Source organism: Dinoponera quadriceps, unplaced genomic scaffold (assembly GCF_001313825.1).
Source record: "Dinoponera quadriceps isolate SergipeBrazil2010 unplaced genomic scaffold, ASM131382v1 scaffold2412, whole genome shotgun sequence".
Lineage (NCBI taxonomy): Eukaryota > Metazoa > Arthropoda > Insecta > Hymenoptera > Formicidae > Dinoponera > Dinoponera quadriceps.
Window position 1 is genome coordinate 79,086 of NW_014556432.1, and position 22,203 is coordinate 101,288.

Consider the following 22,203-nt stretch of genomic DNA (forward strand, 5'->3'; position numbering starts at 1 on the left):
TCCGTTCGTCCGTCCACCCGCCAGCTCCGGCTTCCAAAACCATAAGTATAGCCTTGAATTGACAGCTAATTGCCAGTGATGAGCATACATCAAAGACTTCGACGATGCGACGCGCCACGCCGGTCACGTGACGTCCCGTCTCTCATGCGGGATGAATGAGCTTATTCCCATTAAGAACCTACGATTCTTTACGTTGCGCGACGCTCAATTGAATTTATTGTACCTTTCTCCCTTGCCCCCGGAGTATGCGAACAATCATACGATCGATAGCCGCCGACATTCGGCTGCTCGACTCGCAACGGCTCTCTCTCTCTCTCTCTCTCTTTCTCTCCTTTTTTCTCTCTTACACCGGAGGGAGGAAGAAATGCGAATTGCAAAGAGACTTGTTTGTAGAAATTGTAAATTAAGAAATTTCACTATCGCACTTCACCGAGGCTTTCGTTTTGCCTCCTCGCTTTCCATGAGCATCGAGTATCTTAAACGCATAATCAGTTACAGCCCCCTTTCGTCGTTGATTAGTAATTCAACTCGGGGAGAAAAAGGATCATATATGAAACTTGCCCGTACGTGTTCACAACGAAAAAAGACTGTTGTTTACAAATTATATGCAAATACAATCGAAACGAATGCTTCTGGTGCTACTTGTGCGTCTAACAGAATATGATATCGACATTTAATTAAATGACATAACATAATTTTTTTTTCTTTCGTACAGACACATACGATCATACCGTGTAACCACACGTATACGGGCAAAATTCATGTATGATTTTATGTAATTATATATAATCATATATAATCATTTCCCCCCGGGAAGTCGCTTGCAACGAGAAAGAATCGGCGATCTACCAGCATAATGTTTCCGTCGCACCAGACAGGGTGCTGAGGTTCTTGCGTTTACTTTCAAGAAATCTCAAGTCGCGTCGGGTTATTATGCGAAGAGTAGTTTAAACACGGCTAATGTGAAATAAGTAAATTGTGTTGCACGCTTTGTGAAAAAAAATACTTAACACCATTGATAAAACCGTGTCCTTCGTGTCCCGCAGATTACTTGCAACGACGATAACATTATCATCGTCGCGATGCTCGTGCAATAATTATGTAACGCGCGCGCGACGACGCAAGGCGGGTTTGCGCAAAGTAAAGAAAGAAAGAACAGGATAACAATGCAGAATTGTTTCAGTAACAGTTCTCTTTATTTCGACGTGCAAAAAATGGATGTTGCTTTGGTAATGGACTGTACGAGTGTGACTGTCGTCCGGTTAATAATCCTGAGAATTTCGGCAACGATTCTGTACGCTAGGGAGCTCGTGTTGTTAAAATCGCATAATCCGATACGCGCCCCGTCGGCATGTTTCAACTCTTTGGATCGTCCGGATCGCGTGATTGGAGGGCCGATATGGAGACGTGTACGAAATGCTTCACGATATATATATATATATATATATATATATAATGAACTGTAAAAAAAGACGGTATTTGAAAAGTACAAAACAGAACGAAGCAAATGTCTCACGATCACCGCGAGTGACCACACACCGCTCCTTGGAAGTTTCGTGAGTTAAACTGTGAGTTGAACTGGACCTACGGTGGTGGTGTACGCTTAAAGGGAATACATATGCAAGTTGTCTCAGAACCGCCGATCTTAATGTTTCAGTGACCGAGATAGGTCCTTCTGACTCCGGAACTACCGTAATTGCGATCAAACGACGAATCCTATCGCGCATTCAGCTCGAACTTTCTCGGGACGTTGAGTCGACGAGTTGGAAAGTGGTACGAAACTTCAAGTTTAACGTTATAAAATAGCATCGGGTCGTTTAGCATTCGGTACTCGTCGAGGTTTCCTTTAGAAAACGAAAAGATTGATCGAACAAAAAGCCGAAGAAAAGTCGAAGACTGTGTGTCATCGAAATTAAGATCGCAGAGTCTGAAACACTTCACATCGGGCAACTCGAATTCCACGAGTTTCCCGTCAATCTTGGAAAACGAACGAGAATACCAAGAGATATATCTTCGATGGTTCTTAACATTCTTCTTCATGCCTCGACGATATGAATAAGTATAAAGGCTCTGTATCCTTCGTTTCATTTCAACTCGATTGTAAAACTGGACTGTAAAATCCGTTTCGGATAATCTTTATGGATCTAGTGAACAGCGCTAATAAAGTGCTCGGAGCGTCTGAGAAGTGGATGAGTGAAAGTACGGCAAGCCAGCGGCACCTCATACATATATCTAGAGAATTATAAATTAATAATAAATACTTTAACTAAGATCTGACACGACGCAACCGTAAAGAAGCATAAATTACCGATTAGCTATTTACACGTTCAGACATCCTCTCATGAATCGAGCGTGTCTAATGCTCGGGAACACAGTTACCGTTAAGTACAAGGCATTTCTATGCGCGCGTGTGTGTGTGTGTATGTGTGTGTGTGTGTGTGTGTGTGTGTGGTTTGAAATGTCTATAATTTACATAGGCAAAATAGTAAAGGGATGAAAGCACCGACGGCTATGAAGAGAGGCAACATCATAGACGAGTCGTCTATCAAGTACGGATCAGGTGTTCTGGGTCCACTCGTGTGTCGATTACGCACGGTAGTTTCCTCTTCGTCTTCCTGCATGCTGTGATACTCTTCCGGATCCTGCGGTATCGGCCCCAGCTGCGGTATATCTACAGAGAAAGAGAGAAAGAGAGAGATGAGATGTTCATATACAGAACGTTCGGATCTTAGTTGCGGAATCTACTCGTGGCAAATTATTAGAAGGAAGACCCGAGAAGCGCATACCTCCCAAGGCTCCCTTCACAACAGCAATAGCGTTAATCTTCGGATTGTCCCTGTAACCCTGAAACCACGAGAATCGGTCATGATTGCACGCCACTACGAACTGTCTCGCTGTCGAGCTACCTTGATGAACTCCACTCTTATCTTCCCCGCCAGAATGTCGGACTCCTCATCATTGTATATCAACCTTCCACCCTGCACTCTGAACGGGACGTATTCGTCATGCGCGATACCTCTGCCGACTCTCTCAAAGATATCCAAGTCGGTAACCACCGTATGATCGCCGTTCAACACCACATCGAAGACCTGTGTGTAGAAAATCGCAAGTTGCTCGGTTTCATCACCGACTGTCCCCGTGAGAAGTCGATTACCTTCATGTTGGGAGAGTTGAAGTAGACCTCGCAGAACTTTAGTATCATCACGTAGTCGCCGTCCTGACTGATCGGTATGTCGTAGCCGAAGGTGTTGTGGTGGTAGCGCTCGGTCTGGTACAGGATTTGGTCCACGTTGCTGATACGACCTATGATCAATTGTTTACCGTAGTCGGACGCGGTGCCGACCTTGCTCATGAGAGGGTCCCTGGCGTAGCGTATGCCGAAGCTGTCCGTGTGCGCCTCGCCGCCCGCGTTTATCGCGTATATCACCTCCAGGCTGTGTGACACGGCGGCGAAGGAAGCGAGAAGAAGCGACAGCAGTATCGCCGGGAGGTCCCGGTTCCACGTTGGCGGGCGCATCTCTTAGTCGGCCGTGCGTGTCATTCGCGTCCCGTCGTTCCGTTTCGTCGTCGCGGCTGACAACGTGCTCATAACTCGGGCGCGTCCCTCGGCTCCAGCGATACGGCACGCTCGAAGACTGCACCGGATCGTCGCATTCGCCTCACAACAGCCTTACGTCAGCGGAATCCACATGGCACCGCACGCTATCGCGTCCACTGGAAAATATTGATACACAGCTGTGTGGCCATATGTGCCCGCTGCTGCCCGCGATAGCCCCGCACGCCCCTCTGCTTTACCGACCGCCCGTTCGGCTTGCTCGGTATTTCTTGTGACACCCGCCAGGCGGCGTCGTCTCTATCGTACTTCCCGACCCGCCTGTCGGGGAAACATCTGCTCCGAATGTGCAGATGCCCGCGCGACGCAGTCTTGCCCTGACGTCTGCAACCACGCGGAAGAAAAAAAAAAAAAGTTTCTTGCCGCTGAACAGGAATCAAACGAAGATCCGGTGATAAGAAACGATATACTGTTATCCTGCTTAGGAATCTGATAGAATTATATATATATATATATAGTTGAGTCGTGTTTTTGATTCTTCAATTTCAGATTTATTATCTGATATATTTGATATATATAAATTCTCCTACTTTCCCAATATTATTTAAACATACAGCCTACCGCTCGAGTTACTTGTTTATCAGTGAGAAACGCGAACGCTTTTTTTTGTTTAATTTAAATCTCACATTGTACATTTAAACGATGAGAAACGATTTTATTTCTAACGTGTTATTGAACATATTATTAATAGAAAAGAAACAGAAAGATCTCCGATGGAATTAAAATAGATTCATACACAGGGTGTCCCAAACCGTTCCTGTGGTGTGCAGGTAAAATAGATGAAACTGAGCGGAAAAGTCATGTACCATTTTGCAAAAGTCACAATAATTGGTGTCCGATCTGCCCTTTCCTTTCCGTTCAACTCAGACAAGATAATTAATTCCTCACTAACTGTTGCGAATTTTGCAAAATGGCATGTGACTTCTGCTCAGTTTCACCCGTTCGTTCCACACCACGAGAATCGAGAACGATTTGGGACACTCTGTAGATATCGAGTTGTAATTTTTTAATTGGATTAGGTAGCTTAACATATAAAGTAGAAAAACAAACACCTTTGAATAAGGTTTTAGTCATTTAAACCAAGACATGATTAAAAACGAAAGATAATATCTCTATCTTGGCAGAAATGTGAGTTTGATTGAAACGATAAGTTATAATAAATAAAATATTACAAGTTTTGAATCAATTTTCACCATCTTCTTTCTATCGGCTTTTTTAAGCAGGGTAGCGCGACTGAGAACGTCAGCGCGAATATTCAGCTGCATTAAAACTCGGTTCAGACAACTGAGAGCAATTGACTGAGTGGAAATTTCCTACAGGAGTCTCCCATCCTTAGAACTGAATTTTCGTCGAGTCCCCAGGCAATGAAAAATTCAGTACGCCAACGAGTTATTTTTCCCGTGCAACCAAAGGTGAAACCAAGCGTCATCCCAAAAAAAAGAAGGAATCTTGTGTGCGTGTGTGTGTGTGTGTGTGTGTGTTTACTATACTACATATAATATTAAGTATCAAATAGTGTGTCAATTATGAAATAACGTACGGACACTCTGACAGAAATATTTTGCTGAAATACCTTCTCGATTGATCCCATTTTATTAATACACACAGTTTTCAGTTCAATTCAATAAATTTTATGACATCTAATATTTCAAAAATTTTTTTATTACTCTTCAAAACTTTAATTTTCATCATATATTTCACAATATTACGTTGAATTTCATTACGAAAATTATGATGTATTTTGAAATATTTATTATACTTTTCAATCATTTTTCAGTAACTTTCATTTCACTGTTCATCAAGTTCATGATATACTGTAGTATACTCGAATACAAGGAAAGTTAGAGTGTATTGTTGAAATTTACTGAATTTAACAGATAACTACGTAGATTAACGGAATAATAATGTAACGGGATCAACTGAGAGAGAATTTCAATAAAATTTCCAGCATAATATTTCCATCGGTGCAACCTCTGTGGTGTCCATAAATCATTTGTCAACAATAACGTATAGACTTTAGATCAACTTCGAACTACAGGCAGATATAATCATGAATAAATCAATATTGCAATATCAATCACAACAACAATGTTTACGTTCAAATTTACAGTCTGACATAGTTCGTCGTGGAATTGATAAACGGTGTGAGACACGCCGCATTGATCTGGACTCCCTCGGGAAATTCTATCGCTGCCACCGCTGCAATTCGTCATTGTCCGTTCGTCACTGTTTACAACAGTGCAGATTCATTTCATCGTTCGAAATAAATCCACGGTCTTATTAATACCGATGCGCTATACTCGGCCGAGGCTTTTCGTTTATTTTCAGTGACAGAAGTTTCAATGAAAATCAAAAATACTTCGCGTAGCGAGAGAGAGAGAGAGAGAGAGAGAACGTGTCTCTCTCCCCGTTTCCTCGCAAAACGCGTGCAGCCTCGAACTATATAAAAATCGCGCGGTTTTGATTCACAAGAGGCCAGAGAGCCTCTTCCTACGTCGTCCTTCTTCCTCTAATTTGAGAGGAAACCACGAGGAGAATATCGCAACGGTTAAAATTAACGGACGGCTAACGAAACTGCGACGAGACCGCGGCAATACTTTTTCCCCCGTTCACCGGACACGCAAGTTTCTTTTGTGCTCCGAAACGTCCAGCTGGGCTTTCCTTTGTTCAAATATGTCCCGAGGGGAGAGACGATTCGGCAGACAATGTTGCATCGCAGCTTCCCTTCCAGCCAATGCCGACGCTGCGGCTGTTATTGCGTCGCATCACGTCGCGTCTTCTTTATCTGATCCTGCTTTAAATGATACCTGCGTCTCAATGTTGGCGTTCTTTCTTGGAAAAAAGAAAGAACGTCGAATATTTAGCAACCGGAGAATATAATGGCAGTTCCCAGTTATCGCCGAAGCACATAGTCATTTCCAGCATTTATCAGGACAAGCTCCTGAAAGCCGTTTAAAGAAACTGAAACATCTCTTTGCATTATCTTTATGACGTGTCTTAAGAAGGAAGTTGCAAGATAAAATGAGTTTGGTAAGAATTCAACTCTTACTACGTACACATTGAAATACTATCTGTTTGTGCAATTAGAAGAAAGTTGATCAGCTTGAAAGCTGGGATATTTACGACTAAAATTCACGCTTTTTAACACGTGTTCCTTGAGATTAGCGTGCTATTTTTACATTCTCTTTTTAATATCTTCCAAATGAAAAATAAGATTTTGATGAAAAACTATTGTAATATCAAAGACTAATATGCAGACATTATACACAAATTTCAGAATTATCTTGTTTTGAAAACACAGCGGTGTACAGTTCATAGTTTGAATGGCGCCTTTGATGCGCCACTGTACAATACAATGCTGTGCTTTACAACTTTAACAGCTTGTATTGTCTGAGTTTTGTCCCGTTTTTTTTTTCATCATTTCGAAAATTCTCGAAATTTCGACGAACGCGGGATCATGCGACTACCGGAGGGATGGCAGGTCATCGAAAACAACGGCGTCTACTTAATCGACTGCATTTCTACATAAATAAACGTTACATCTTGATAAAAAAAAAAAAGGAGTCGAATATTTGCATCAGCCCGATATTACTGTGATTATCACGAGTGATACTTTCTAAGCCTTGATTGAAGCAATCGATACACGTGACACGTTGACGTCGAGAACGCGCATGGAAAATCACCAGTGATCCGCAATGATGCCCGGTGTGTCCCTCGTCATCGTATTCGACTCGGTATCGCGAGTCTTGAATTGCTCGTGATAATTACACAATTACGGCAGGTTCATCAACGATTTTTACTTTTTACTCCGGATAATCCGAAGCCGCGGTATCCCTTGAACTTGTCATTGCGACTGCTCGACACTTTGCAAAGGCGTCAACGACGAGATATACGCGTATCGTCGTTACATATTAGCCCGGTAACCGCCCCGACGACGATACCACCGATATACGCGTGCACATACTCGCGCAGATACGCATCGCGCATTCTTCGATCGCGATGCGCATCTCGCAGCTTGATCCCTATAAGCGCATAATATTCCTGGAATATTATACAAATATTATTCAATATTAAAAATTTCAATATTCCTATTCTAAGAATGTTATGTAATATTTGTTAATACTATAGGAACGTTCTATCGATGTCCACGTAATATTCTTGGCATATTATAAAAATGTTCTTAAAATATTGAAAAAAGAATAAAATAATAATAATATAGAAAAATATATATGAATAAAAAAAATATATCTATTGTGTATACATTGTGTATACTATTGTGTATACATACATAGAATTGAATATTTAAAAAATATATAATATCACAATAATATTACTAGAATATTATTAGAATATTACGTCTAGTATTCTAAGAATATACTCAAAATATTACTTAATATGAAATAACATTACGCGCTTATAGGGACATTCCGTTTATCAGTAAGGCCGCGTGCCCCGTCCGGCCGCTAGCTACGCCCCTGACAGGAAACTATCATTTCGCAGCGATATTCCAAAGCCTTCGAGAAACTGTTTGTCTGGCGTGACCGAGTCCGCCGTTGTACGGACTGTGTGTGCATGAGTTGCATTTTCTTCTCTGCATACTTTTTACGTAGTAACGATAAGCGCAAAACGGAGGTAGCACGTGGCATCGCATTTCATGTCGCGTGCGAAACGTCCCTGCGATCGCTCGTACACACGTGTGCACACTGCTTGCACGGAGAAGCACGCATGACTCAGATGGTAATTTCGCGACGCTTCCGCAACGTGTATGTCCACCTCACGGACGCGGCATCGATCGTTTTCGTGATGCGCGAATGGACGCGTTCCCGCTGCACGCCCGGTCGGAGTGACCGCACGTACTACTTCGAGTGCACTAAATTGTCGGTTAATCAATATGTAAATTGTTAATAGAGACGCCCATATGTATTAAAGCGGCAGTTCCGTCTCCCGATGAATGGATGCGTGAGATATCGGTCCAGTAAGCGAGAAATCGTTAACACAACGTTATCATAATGATATTTTGTAACGTTCTCAAATATAGTAGTTCTTAATGTTGTATACAATGTTCCTGTTGGCGATACTTGACCGAAACATTAAAAATAATGTTCCCGCGTCATAATTTTAATATTTAAAAATATAATATCATCAAGTAACAGTTTAGGAATTTTTATAAAATATTATATCGAAATGTTTATAAAATACCACGTAAAGTCAGTCTTTTGAAAGATTGATTTGATGTTTCTTGCTTACCGGCATTGTTGCTCTTTTTATTCGCGGGTCTGCTTCGTGTTTATTATCCGGATAGAATAGAAAATCACGATAATGTCGTCAAAGTTCGAATGACGAGAAATAATGACGATAACTCACTTTTCGACTGTTTAGTCATCATTTTGACATCACTTTGATGCCATCGTCATTTTCTGTGCTATCTGTGTGAGTAATGTGACAAACGATGGGAAGATCAAGATGTAAACATCTTTTTCAAGCTGATCTATCTCTTTCCTTAAATATAAGGACGTACTATTATATGTTGGGTGATAAACGATGATAAAATAAAAATATTACCATTTCTTCATGTAACTGCTTGAACGAAGGCTCGAGACTTCACTTATCGAGTTAATTTATTTTAACGGTTGCGCTGACTCGTGCTGGATATATGCTGCATTGCGTTCGAATTATAAATCTGTAACATGAGAAATGAGTGAGAACCTTTTTTTGTCAGCCTCCCCCTTTTCAATTTTTGCAATTTTTCTAATTGCACTAAAGTAGTACCTTCGAGAAATAATAATAAAAGAAATAAAACCAAAAACAGTTTTAGGTAAAGCAGAACGGAATTAATATTTACATTCATTGATGCCGTCGATAACCAAACTTATGTTAATACAACTCAGATGTGCAACTATATACCGTTTGGTTAATTAATATGAATGTAAACGTTAATTTTGTTCTACTTCCCCAAAACTGTTTTCTTCTTTTTATTTCTTCCATTATTATTCTTCAACGATACTACTTTAGCACAATTGAAAACATTGTAAGAATCGATAAGGGGGAGCTAAAGAAAATAATTTTTTTCACTTTTTTCATGCATTTTTCGTATTACAGGTTTATAATTCGAGCACAATGTAGCACAAACCTAGCACAAATCAGCCGTTAAGCCAGGAGCGGTGGTAGAATAATAAACCTTAGAAATCGGACTGAAATGGACAGATTCCAAGCACTGCCTTAAGGAGATTGTAAGGTGAAATGAATGTGATAGGAATTCAATGACGCACTATATATACATTGAAATATCTAACCACTCGTGCAATTCGAAAAAGATTAACAGTTCAAGATCTAAGATATTTGAAGCTAAAGTTCACACATTTTACACGTATTCCTGGAAATTATTTTTAACTTATATTTTTAATGTTATTTTTAATATTTTTTTTGTATTATTTTTAACTTATTTTGCATGTTACTTTTAACTTACTTTTAATATATTTTCTAAACTAAAAATAAGAATGTGATGAAAACTACTATTATATTAGAGACCAATATGCAGACATTATATATATATATTTAAAAAATGTTGTCATTTTGTCATTTTGTTTAAAAAATGCATCGGTGTCAAGTTCATAATTTATAATACTTGAAATACATATACACATATTTAAACATTTATATATTTCTTTCCATTATCTATGCATTTCTATCAGATCGACCGGATTAGGTGCTATATTTATATAACAATCGTGAGAAAAATAGAAAATAACATTTTCGCATTTGTAATACTGCGCGTATGTTTACCTTAACTTTCAAATTAACAATTACTATTTGTAGACTGAGATAAAAGTACGGGAAGAGAATGAACAAAATAAAGGAGCGAAAACTAATTTTGCTCGCGTAGAATGCTAAATTTATGAGTCGGATCCACCGACGCGCCACTAAAACTACGACACTGCGAGGCTTACGTCCTCCTTAAACGCGGGGAAGGACGTGTTGCTATGCGCCGAAACAGGTAGAAAACACTAGAAACATCGTGGAACCGGGGCGGCGGGCGGAGAGGCCGCTCTCTTACGCGCACTTCGACGATTCGCGGACGAATTCGAGAGATCTGCAAATCATCGATCGAGCCAGAATCATCGTGTTGCGCAAGAGAGACACGTGCGCGTCGATGATTTTCGCAAGCGTTCGTGACGAGGAACGAACGCACGACGGCAATCGTGCGAGCCGAAACGATCTCCGGAACCACCTCCTCCCCCTCTCCCATTCGCCCCGTGCGGAGACCGCGCGGCGGGTCGATCGAATCTCGGGCGTGCACGCGACGAAAATTTTCCGCTTGCGACAACCCGAGAGCGAGACGGATGTGCAATTACCGCGCTCATAATCAAAGCGTTCCGCTTTTGTCTTCGTTATCGCCGTTACCTGAACGACGGTCCTCGATAACGAGGATCCCTCGTTGATCACGACGGCAGCCCATGGCGCGAGGCCGGTCCCTCTCTCTCTCTCTCTCCCGGAAAACGAGCGGTCGATTCCTTCGCGTCGTTTCTTCTTCGAGCGATCAATTTGCTGACGTCATACGGCCGCATACGCGAATTCCAGCGGGACCTTGAGCCGTGTGTCATACCGCGCTTTTTGCCGCGCCTACGTAAACGCCGTGCGTGTGTGCGCGTGCGAGCGCGCGCGCGTGGCGACGGACGTTTCTAGAATTAGGCTCGCGATCTTTCTCCATCTTTCCCCGTTTCTTTTTCCCTCTCCCTCTCTCTCTCCCTCCGCCCTCCGCCGTCGATCGTCCGTTATTCTCCGACCGGAAGCGATCGCAGGCGCGATCAGCCGGTCGATCGACCCCGTCGTCGGGCGAGGACGAATTTCATCGCCGGGAAGGCGAAATTATTCATCGAAGACCGAGCTGGAGGAGAGAACGTCGTCGTCGGGGACGCGTCGGAACGGACGCGTGATCGATAAAGGCGCGCGCGCGAATTGACGCTCGGCTGACCCGCGCGGTGGGACCGAGCGCGGAGGTTTCCCGACGAATCGGCCGCCGGCGCCGGCGGAAGCGCCGCCGCGATTGGCCGCGGCCGGCTCCCCCGTGCGGAAGGAACTTTCCAGAAGCCCCACGGACTTTATATATACCGGTGGCAGGGGCGCGACTCGTCACTCACGTTGCGAATCGTGGTACGGAGAACTTCTTCGCTGTCCTGCTCGGACTGAAACTTTCACGAGGCGAAGCCCCCTCGCGCTTTCTCAGGCAGATTGCGATAAGAAAAAAGTAAGTGACGTCGACGCGGTCCTCGAGCTTCCGTTGTCTCCCCGAAAGAGAGAGATATCGTGCCTCGTCTCTCCGCTCTGCCTGTCTGACCAAAGTACTCCCCTTGTTGCAGAAACCGGAAACAATGGCGAAAGCACCCGCAGTCGGTATCGATCTTGGCACGACCTACTCCTGCGTCGGCGTCTTCCAGCACGGCAAGGTCGAGATCATCGCCAACGACCAGGGAAATCGCACGACGCCCAGCTATGTGGCCTTCACGGAGACCGAGCGTCTCATCGGAGACGCCGCCAAAAACCAAGTCGCCATGAACCCCAACAACACCATTTTCGGTGAGTGCCCCGTTCTCTTTTCTCGACCACTCGTACGGGGATACCGCGATGCTGTCAGCCTTAACGGCTCGTTTCGTCCCCCCTCGTCACACGACAGACGCACGACGAGAATAGAACCGACTCGTCGGCGTTAATAGCGCGCTCCCCCGAACGTGGCGCAGCTTTTATCGCTCTCTCGAGTCGTGTCGGATCCGATTAAATCTCATTCCGTCACGTGATTGACTTATCAGGTCTTCCCGAAGATTTTACGTCACCGATCGTCGCGATAGTGTTAGCATATAGAAGTTCCTGCTTCTTCCGCGCGTGCATGTAGCTTTTCGCCTTTATGGCCACGTATACGGGCATCCTCCATCGATTAAACGCTGTTGAAGTGAAGAATAACGCAATGAACACGAAGAAGCGACTCCTGACTCGGAAAGATCACCTGCCCCAATTTTTCGTGTTTACCGAAAAAGAAGCCCGTTTACTTATGAAATCACTACCATTACCGTCGAATTTCAACGATTACGAATTTTTCGACTCATTTGACTTGACATTTTTCTTCTCTCAAACACGAGACTTATCAACATGATATAAACGATTCATGGAGCAAGCATGATAGATAAAAATAGCATTCGGATATTATCACCGTGTCCCAACACATTTTGACAAAAATACCATGAAGAATCTTCCCGTGCGTTACTGACGACTCCATTTGAACGTTTCCAGATGCCAAGAGGCTGATCGGTCGTCGCTTTGAGGACCCAACTGTCCAGGCCGACATGAAACACTGGCCATTCACCGTCGTGAACGACGGTGGCAAACCAAAGATTCAAGTACAATACAAAGGAGAGACAAAGACTTTCTTCCCCGAAGAGGTGAGTTCGATGGTCCTGGTGAAGATGAAGGAGACCGCCGAGGCGTATCTAGGCAAGACCGTCACCAACGCTGTGATCACCGTCCCCGCTTACTTCAACGACTCGCAACGTCAGGCAACCAAGGACGCTGGTACCATCTCGGGCTTGAACGTGTTGCGTATCATTAACGAGCCCACCGCCGCCGCGATCGCTTACGGTTTGGACAAGAAGGCGACCGGCGAGCGGAACGTCCTGATCTTCGATCTCGGCGGTGGCACCTTCGACGTGTCCATCCTGACGATCGAAGATGGCATCTTCGAGGTCAAGTCCACGGCCGGCGACACCCACCTGGGTGGCGAGGACTTCGACAACCGTATGGTCAATCATTTCGTGCAGGAGTTCAAGCGCAAGTACAAGAAGGACCTGACCAGCAACAAGCGCGCCCTGCGCCGTCTGCGGACGGCGTGCGAGCGCGCGAAGCGCACCCTCTCCTCTTCGACGCAGGCCAGCATCGAGATCGACTCGCTCTACGAAGGGATCGACTTCTACACCTCCATCACCCGGGCGCGCTTCGAGGAGCTCTGCGCGGACCTCTTCCGCGGCACCCTCGAGCCCGTGGAGAAGTCGCTGCGCGACGCGAAGATGGACAAGTCCCAGATCCACGACATCGTCCTGGTGGGTGGCAGCACGCGTATCCCGAAGATCCAGAAGCTCCTGCAGGACTTCTTCAACGGCAAGGAGCTGAACAAGTCCATCAATCCGGACGAGGCCGTGGCGTACGGCGCGGCCGTGCAGGCCGCCATTTTGCACGGCGACAAGTCCGAGGAAGTGCAGGACTTGCTCCTCCTCGACGTCACGCCGCTCTCCCTGGGCATCGAGACTGCGGGCGGTGTCATGACCGCACTCATCAAGAGGAACACCACCATCCCGACGAAGCAGACGCAAACCTTCACCACTTACGCCGACAATCAGCCCGGCGTGTTGATCCAGGTCTACGAGGGCGAGCGCGCCATGACCAAGGACAACAACCTGCTCGGCAAGTTCGAGCTGAGCGGCATCCCGCCGGCGCCCCGCGGAGTCCCGCAGATCGAGGTCACCTTCGACATCGACGCGAACGGTATCCTCAACGTGTCCGCGGTGGACAAGTCCACCGGCAAGGAGAACAAGATCACCATCACCAACGACAAGGGCCGGCTCAGCAAGGAGGACATCGAGAGGATGGTGAACGAGGCTGAGAAGTATCGCAGCGAGGACGAGAAGCAGAAGGAGACGATCGCCGCCAAGAACGGCCTCGAGTCTTACTGCTTCAACATGAAGAGCACCGTCGAGGACGAGAAGCTCAAGGACAAGATCAGCGCCACCGACAAGCAGACCATCCTGGACAAGTGCAACGACATCATCAAGTGGCTGGACGCCAATCAGCTGGCCGACAAGGAGGAGTACGAGCACAAGCAGAAAGAGCTCGAGGCCATCTGCAACCCGATCGTCACGAAGCTCTATCAGGGTGCGGGCGGTATGCCCGGTGGCATGCCGGGCGGCTTCCCCGGAGCCGGCGGTGCCGCACCCGGCGGAGCTCCCAGCGGCGGCGGCGCCTCCGGACCCACCATCGAAGAAGTCGATTAAATCGAGACGTCCGGCTTCGATTCGCGTTCACTGCCCATTCATCGCCACCGAACCAACTTCTCTCTACCCTACCGTCACCGTCACCGTTCTGCAATCGCTACGCATTCCTTCGATTTGGAAGTAACATGAAGCAATAAACACGAATGAACGAACATAGAGCCCGTTTACGTGCAAACCGGCGGTCTTTCCTGCGATCATTCCGTTTTCCTCTCGCATCAGCGCATTCGGCAATTGATTTTCACGAGAGTTCCTTTCTCTCTCTCTCTTTTTTTTTTTATCATTTTTTTTCCTTTTTTAATACTCTCAGGATGAGTAAACGTATTACGCATTTTACATTCTACTTATTTATTTGCGTCGCCACGCGTGCTGTACTTAGTATGTGATATCTACTCCGCGACGGATCCGTTATTTGATCTTCTATGTTCCAGACTTCGCAAATACAGAAGGATTTCCAAGATCGAACATCGTGTTTCTCTGCTACTTCTGTAATAAATACGTAGGCTAGTTAGCACTTATACATATACAACGACCGACTATTGTCAATGTTATATATTGGCCGATGGTCGGTGAATAACAACGTCGACATCGCAGTTTGTAATATTATTTATGAACGTCGGGAGCGTTTCAATCGAATCTTTCTTTCTTTCGTAATATCCGATTTGTTAGTTTTTAAATTGATTATTTTCGATTTTTTCACGGCGAGGCTTAACTTTTGATCTTACTAATGAGATGCTCCTCCCGGTTTCTGATATTGCGATTGAAATATTTCTAGCTATCGTCAAATGTGTCGAAATCCACTGAGTGTGGAATTAAAATTCCTTGTTTGTTTGTCTCAATCTCACGATTTAAAGAATTAAATAATTCGTACGATCAAATACTTGCGCATTATTTTAACTCTCCCGTTTCGCTCCTCTGTTACATCCTATGTTATTCATAGATTAAGCGTGAAAAATTCGGTAATTTCGGTAACTGAATCCTTTCAACGGTAAAACTAATAAATGAGGGATACTGCGAGTAACTGAATTTCTTAGTATCGATGAAATGAAATTCTTTGATCTTTTGCAAGATTTGTAGATGCATGTAGTATATGATGATCTGTTTTCTCGACGACTAACCCGAGTAACAACACTGGTATAAATGAAATGAAACTTTATTCATACATATAGGCCAGTATTTCGTGGCAAATAAAGTATAATAAATTTCTGTATGGTGCTATTTTTACATACGTATATTTGTTACGTTAAAGATCGCAAATTATAAATAAAATCTTTCTACAAGTGACCCAATGGAAGTAGTTCTACCAAGGTAGGTTCCTCATCAATTATTACAGACATATATAAGACAATGATAGAAGTAAAAAAATCGAGATAAATCTTCCGATACTTCAATGCAAATCGGTTTTTTGTTCGCGCAATGCCATTCGTGTTCGACGACAAAGACCGATAAAGTTTCCAATATTCTCTTTTTCTTGTGAACCAATTTGTTCATAAATTCCCACTGATTATTATAAGATCCGTCTTTGTCGAAATGAATATATAAAATGACACGTGTTGAATGACACATTGTGATTCATATATTAACGCAAAATAACATTTCCGAGTGATGAAATATTACGAAATTTACCTCGTTTTGCATTCTAAGGATTCACACGTAGCTCATAAAAACGTAACTCGATATGTCTGCCGATCAATGAGGGGCCTTTGACATCACGCATATCGCGCAAATAATAATAGTGTAAAAGCATGTTTTAATCATATAATCAAGTAATCATAATTAAGATGCACACGTCATACCGGTTGCAAACAATACAGTCCCCTTGGTCTTCTTCTTCTTCTGCTTTTTATTTTTCTTGCCAGCTGCGTTACTTCCTTCTCCTGCAATCAATTACCCGAATTAGTGCTTATATATATAGTATATACTGTACGAAATTCAGCGATGTATGTATATGCACACACCCAATAATATGCCTTCCACTTCCGGTTAGGGTGTTTTAAGTCGGACACCCGGCGAGTGCGTTTATACGCGCTATTACTGTCGAATTTCACGTATCAATTCCTTTCAAAATTGGCAGTCCTAATGCAAACAAATATACATACCATGCTGCCAACTTAAAATATCCTAGCTGGAGGTGGAAAGCATTTAAACGTGGTCAACAGCGGGCAGTAGGAGTATGTTTATAAGCAAGAGAGGGAAATTAACCAATCACAGTCGATTATTCTCCTCACACTCGACTATGATCGGTCAATCTCTTATTCTTACCTCTCATTAACGTACTCCCACCGCCCATTGTAGACTACGCTACATATAGACGAGTGATCGCAATACCTGAATCTTCCAATCTGGTTTGTTCCAATGCACGAGCAAGTGCATCGCCGAGACACTGATTGTTCGACGGTGGAGAAGCGTAGTACGCTTCTTCCGCGTCTTCGTCCTCTTTGGATAACGCGCCCGCTGTACCGGAGCGCGTTGTTGTTGATTGTCCCGATGAAGCAACGGATGGCCAAACGTTGGATGATCTCACCGGGGTCTTGGTATTGCGTAACATCTCTGCAAACGACGGTGCTTGCTGCTGTTCATGCTCCAAAAACGCGTTCCCTTGTCCCGTAGCAACTTCGTCGAATGTACTCGAAGACGGACTGCTGGCGATGCTCGACATGGTCGTCGGTTCCGGGGATGACAGCGCGCGTTGCCTGTGAAACGCAAGCCATGTCGTCGTTCGCGTGAAAAACAAGGGATGCATCAACGATATCGAGGTGATTAAGGAGAATCGGCCTGCTCACTCGGAAAACAATAGCTCCGGATTCCATTGTGGAAAGTGTCGATTCGATTCGATGTTAATGTCGGGCGTCGGGTACTTGCCCATTCGTTTGTTCTGCTCTTCCGTTATCTTCTTATCGCGCTTCTTCTCCTCTCGCTCCCTGCGTTGTCTGCGTTCCTTCCTCAGATTCAGTTGATCTGTCGGTGAAAGGATACGAATCTAACACCGTCCCCGCGGGAGTAGCCGTCTCAGGATGATCTTACCGCGAAAAGCGCGAAGAACCTGGTCCGACACGAGCGGCGGTCTCAGCTCGATCTCCGCTAATTCGAACTGGCAAGTGAGCGGCAGGTGGCAGAGGTATCGCAGCCTTCGTTTTAAATCTTCCGTATAGCTGCCAGCTTCCTTCTCGAGAAGCTTGCCCGTTATCACGGGCGGACAATGTTCGAGACCGCCGTACTGCATTTCCAACATTTTCACGTTCATCGCGTGGAGATACAAGTGTTGGCCGTCGTCGGCTGAAAGTCAATTCGATCATCAGCACGGTCTCGCTCGCCGAAATCTACATTCGGCGCACTACGCTCGTGTAATATACGATATATATATATATATATATATATCGCTATACTCTTCAGGCTGATTATTTACCTTGATAAAAATAAACAAATCTGGAAGGACCTGAAGCACACTGGCCATCGTTGGAAGCACTGTCCACAATTTTTGAGGACTGCTCCGCTTGAACAGTCTCCAAAAATTTGGTATCGTTCTTGCAACATGCATCAGTATTTACTTCGTTCTCGCGCGACGTTTGCTCAGCGATCGTTTTCTCGGTAATATCTTCCGTGGATAAAGCGTCTCCCGATGCCTTATGCAGCGCACATTTCTCTCATTATTCGGCGTCACACTGATAAATAATTGTACGAAAGATGCGTTAAGTTACCTTCGACAGTAGTTGGTTTTCTCTTCGCGACAGCTCATTGAGAGCTCGCTCGATGTAACAATCCGGGTAATCCTCGTACTCGAGTTCCAATTGAACGCGCTCTAATTCTATGATGTTTACGATCTGAGGACAATTCGTTAGATCCGCGTTATCGTATCTCGTTCTCGCACTCGCAGATCGCGAGTTTCTCGATCAACTTACGTCCTGCACGCTCGCGATAAGGAGCTTCGAATAGATTTGATTATCGGAATTTGCCGAGACGGGTAAAAACGTAGCCGCCGGTGGTGTCGGATGCGCCGCTGATTCCACGGGCGTCGCGAGCACCGAGCCTCTCTCGCGGCGCATCAAGCGTAGATTAAGCGTGTCGCCTAAGTTGAACGTAGTCTGCGTGATCTCGACCATGCTGAAAGACACGAGCTTGAAGCCGGGAGTTTCTTCTCGAAAGTATCTCTCATCGCGCGCACTTCCGTACCTTTTCAAATCATCCTTGTGAACGGTGGCGTAACAAATCGGACATTTGCACGAAGCGTCTTTCTTGTCGGAGACATCTATGTAATGGAGAATACAGGGCCAACAGTAAACGTGGCCGCAACGTGTCATTTTGCCCGCGACCGGTGGACACAGGCAGATAGGGCAGGACAGGTTTTCCGAGCTGTGAACTTTCTGCAAAGCGGAGTAATTCGGGAGTTAAGAGAAAATATCGGATTCCACCCGGTATCCTCACACGCGACGTTTCGCGCGACGACGACGAATTAACGAGTTTGCGAGGCGAGAACTCACAATTTGCTCGACCAACTTCCAATCAACGAGGACGTCCGGATTGGTCCAGTACAGAGAATAATCTCCGCCCGCGATCACAACGAATTGGCAGCTGTCGAGGAGAAAGAAATTACACGATTGTACGTTCAAATGTGCGAAGTTTGATCGTCGCTCCGGTATCGACCGTTATTTGTACTAATTAGCGGTGTCATCTCGACATTCGGATTGATATTTAGCTCGCAGCGGCGGCTACCTGGCTTGTAGAAACTGCTCCTTGTTGTATTTATGCCGCTGTATCGGTGGAAGCCATCTGTTACTGTTGCGATTGTTCCCCGTCGACTTGCCCACGTTCCTGTTCTGAGCGTTCCTCGGCTCATAGTGAAAATTCAGCAGATGATTGCCGTTCAGCAGGTAATTCTCCTTTTTACATCCATGAACCAACACTGAGCCAGGCTCAGCCCATTTTGCCGCCACTACCTGTACACACGCACGTAAGAATGTAAATTCAATATTCGACGAAGATGTCGAGACAGATTCGTCGCGTATTCGCTAAGCAGACCTTGGTATTCTCCTCTGTACCGCCATGATATTGTCCTTTAGCTCTCGGTCTCTTAACAGTATCTTTTGCTTTTTGTACGTTCCACTTCCTTGGTTGTTCATTCTTAGAGAAGTTACCGGCGCCAGTAACTTCTCTCCTGCGCCTCCTCTGCGGATATACCTTGGTATTAACGACATCTGAAAGAAACGCAACGTGAGGATTGCACAGAGTGCGTTCCACTTAACGCTCGCGACGATCGCGAGCATCATTTCATCCTCCCTTCTCTTGAACGTCAAACAAAGACGGAACGATGCTCGCGAGAGTCGGGAGCACTGAGTGGAACCTGCCTACGGAGAAGTGAGGCCGGACACGGCGTGCGGACTCACACACACCTTGATTCTTCTTGGCATCAGCACCGGCCCCCTTGGGCGGGGACGGCGGAAATTTGTTCTTTATGTCCATCTGCGCGACGACCGTGCAATTCGGTCTGGTGGTAACTCGCCTCGTCGATGCTGCGGTCTCCTCCGTTTGGAGAAACGATATCTTTTTGCAGGCCCTTCATCTTCTTCAATAAGCCATGTTTCGTTTAGTACCAAAGTAGTAAAAAAATACGTGCTCCGATGTGCGTCGACTGATCGACAGGCCGATGCGGTGTGCACGGAGGTACGCGAATAGCGGCGGAGCGGAACGCTCGCTTCTCTCGGGGGAGCAGTCGGTCTCCCGCTTCCGTCGCCGACGACGACGATTCCTGGAGGATAAGCCTGACGACGGTCACGGTCCCGTGTCCCCGTCGCTATGATGGCGACGATATTGACGAACCACGGAAGCGGAAGTCGCCGAGTGCCGCTACTACCGAGATTCCTCTGCTCGTCACCATCGTTCTGCTCGCTCGGAAAATCACCGGCGATTAATTACGCCGAATTATCCTCGCGATTATTTTCCCGTCCATATCGGCCGCTCGTTATCCTATCTCGATAGTGGACGTTGTTTTGACCTCGGTGGTCGTGTGTTCGGCCAGTTCGAACGGCTAAGTACAAAGAGATACTTGTCGGACGATAAATCACAATAATGTTCGTCGAATTTACACGAATATTCGCGGATATTCATAGAGATGCCTTCGGCGAATCGCTTTCCCGTTGTAAACTATTTTGCGCACATTGCATGGCGAGTCGAGTTCCAACTATTCTGTTCGACGAATAAAGCAGCGTTCAATTGGCCAATCAGAACGGAGAGAGCAGAGTTTGTTTTTTTTTGTTATGTTTGGTTAATTGATGTTACTATAATTATCGAGTAGGACTTTGGAACGCAGCCCGTGCGGATAGTGATGACCGGTGAAAATATCGGAGTCATCGGCTGATGTCTAAGGGCACATTTTCATGCTGACGCTTGACATTCATTCAAAAATCACGCGGGGGTCCCGATTGCGTGTCTCAAAACGACGTGAAGATTGCAAAACAGGTGAGCGAATTTATTAGAATATTTATCATTTTACTGGTCAACACCTGAAGTGGATTACCGACTTTTGCATTAGGTCTATAATTTGAAATCCGTCTTTTCTTTGCAAAAATTAAGTTTTTATTTAAGAAATAAAAGAAGAAGAATACATCAATCCAAGTATTGGCCATCGTTAGATATGACTTTCTCCCATCTTTCTGGCGACAAACGTATCCCACGGCGAGAAAACGACTCATCTTTAGAGGCCGTCCAGTCAGAGACCCATTTTTCGACGCTTTCCCCAGTAATGATATAAAGCAAAAACCCCTTTCTTCGTTGCTTGGCAAGTAAAATTTCGCAGGTGGTTTTTCGCCTTTCGATGTCTCTTTCTTTCAGTTCATGTGACACACCCATCTTCCTTCCTTGCACACCTTTCCCATGGCTTTTAAACACTTGGAAACGGCTGCTTGAGTAACATTCAACGTTTCTGCAAGTTGATTTTGTGTTTGACGTGGATCTTCATTCACCAATGCTTGCAGTTCTGTATCTTCGAATTTTTTTGCTGGCCTGGACGTTCCTTATCATTCGTGTCAAAATCACCAAATTTGAATCGTCGAAACCATTCCTTGCAAGTTGTCTCAGACAGGTTGAGTTCCCTATAAGCTTCAACAAGCATTCGATGAGATTCGACAGCAGTTTTCTTCAAATTGAAACAGAAAAGCAAAGCTTCGCGCAAATGATGCTTATTTGGTTGAAATCCAGACATTTTCCTCGCAGTAAAAAACTACGTTGTTGTCACAAACACAAACTCTTATATACTGAATATTATTGGCAGATGTCGAAACTAAAAATGATGCCTTGTTCAGCCATTACAATCGACGATTGTCAAAGCTACATTTATTTATCGCTAGAGGACAGGTTTCAAGTTATAAACCAATAATTTTTACTTCACCTTTGAAATATACACAATCGACCTTCGCGTTTCCGCGTTCTGTGCGCGGGAATCGTAATGGTCGCTACTTCTGATTGGTGTATTCTTCCAGATCCATCAATATCCAAGGATCTCGAAGTATTCTCCAACCACAGACGCAGTGATTACGCACCTGGTGCATAAAGAAAGAAACTGCTTTT

At 45.0% G+C, this 22,203-nt stretch overlaps 3 protein-coding genes across 3 annotated transcripts; 1 reads left to right on the forward strand and 2 right to left on the reverse strand.

The window, feature by feature from the left end:
- Window positions 1-1,174: 1,174 nt before the first annotated feature.
- Window positions 1,175-3,802, reverse strand: LOC106747392 (malectin-A). Its single transcript, XM_014624870.1, has 4 exons — window positions 3,155-3,802; window positions 2,907-3,089; window positions 2,787-2,844; window positions 1,175-2,671 (listed from the first exon to the last, which is right to left on the reverse strand). The coding sequence occupies exons 1-4, from the start codon at window positions 3,515-3,517 to the stop codon at window positions 2,463-2,465; spliced, it is 813 nt and encodes a 270-aa protein (XP_014480356.1). The 5' UTR covers window positions 3,518-3,802; the 3' UTR covers window positions 1,175-2,462.
- Window positions 3,803-11,751: 7,949 nt separating this feature from the next.
- Window positions 11,752-14,802, forward strand: LOC106747391 (heat shock 70 kDa protein cognate 4). Its single transcript, XM_014624869.1, has 3 exons — window positions 11,752-11,858; window positions 11,971-12,187; window positions 12,896-14,802. The coding sequence occupies exons 2-3, from the start codon at window positions 11,983-11,985 to the stop codon at window positions 14,644-14,646; spliced, it is 1,956 nt and encodes a 651-aa protein (XP_014480355.1). The 5' UTR covers window positions 11,752-11,858; window positions 11,971-11,982; the 3' UTR covers window positions 14,647-14,802.
- A 978-nt stretch (window positions 14,803-15,780) lies between these two features.
- Window positions 15,781-20,470, reverse strand: LOC106747390 (RING finger protein 10). The gene is made up of 12 exons (XM_014624868.1): window positions 20,031-20,470; window positions 19,660-19,835; window positions 19,354-19,577; window positions 19,122-19,212; window positions 18,814-19,004; window positions 18,543-18,744; window positions 18,342-18,464; window positions 18,050-18,266; window positions 17,668-17,919; window positions 17,427-17,601; window positions 16,972-17,336; window positions 15,781-16,520 (listed from the first exon to the last, which is right to left on the reverse strand). Exons 1-12 carry the CDS (start codon window positions 20,098-20,100, stop codon window positions 16,420-16,422), a joined length of 2,187 nt encoding a protein of 728 aa, XP_014480354.1. The 5' UTR covers window positions 20,101-20,470; the 3' UTR covers window positions 15,781-16,419.
- Between the last annotated feature and the right edge of the window lie 1,733 nt (window positions 20,471-22,203).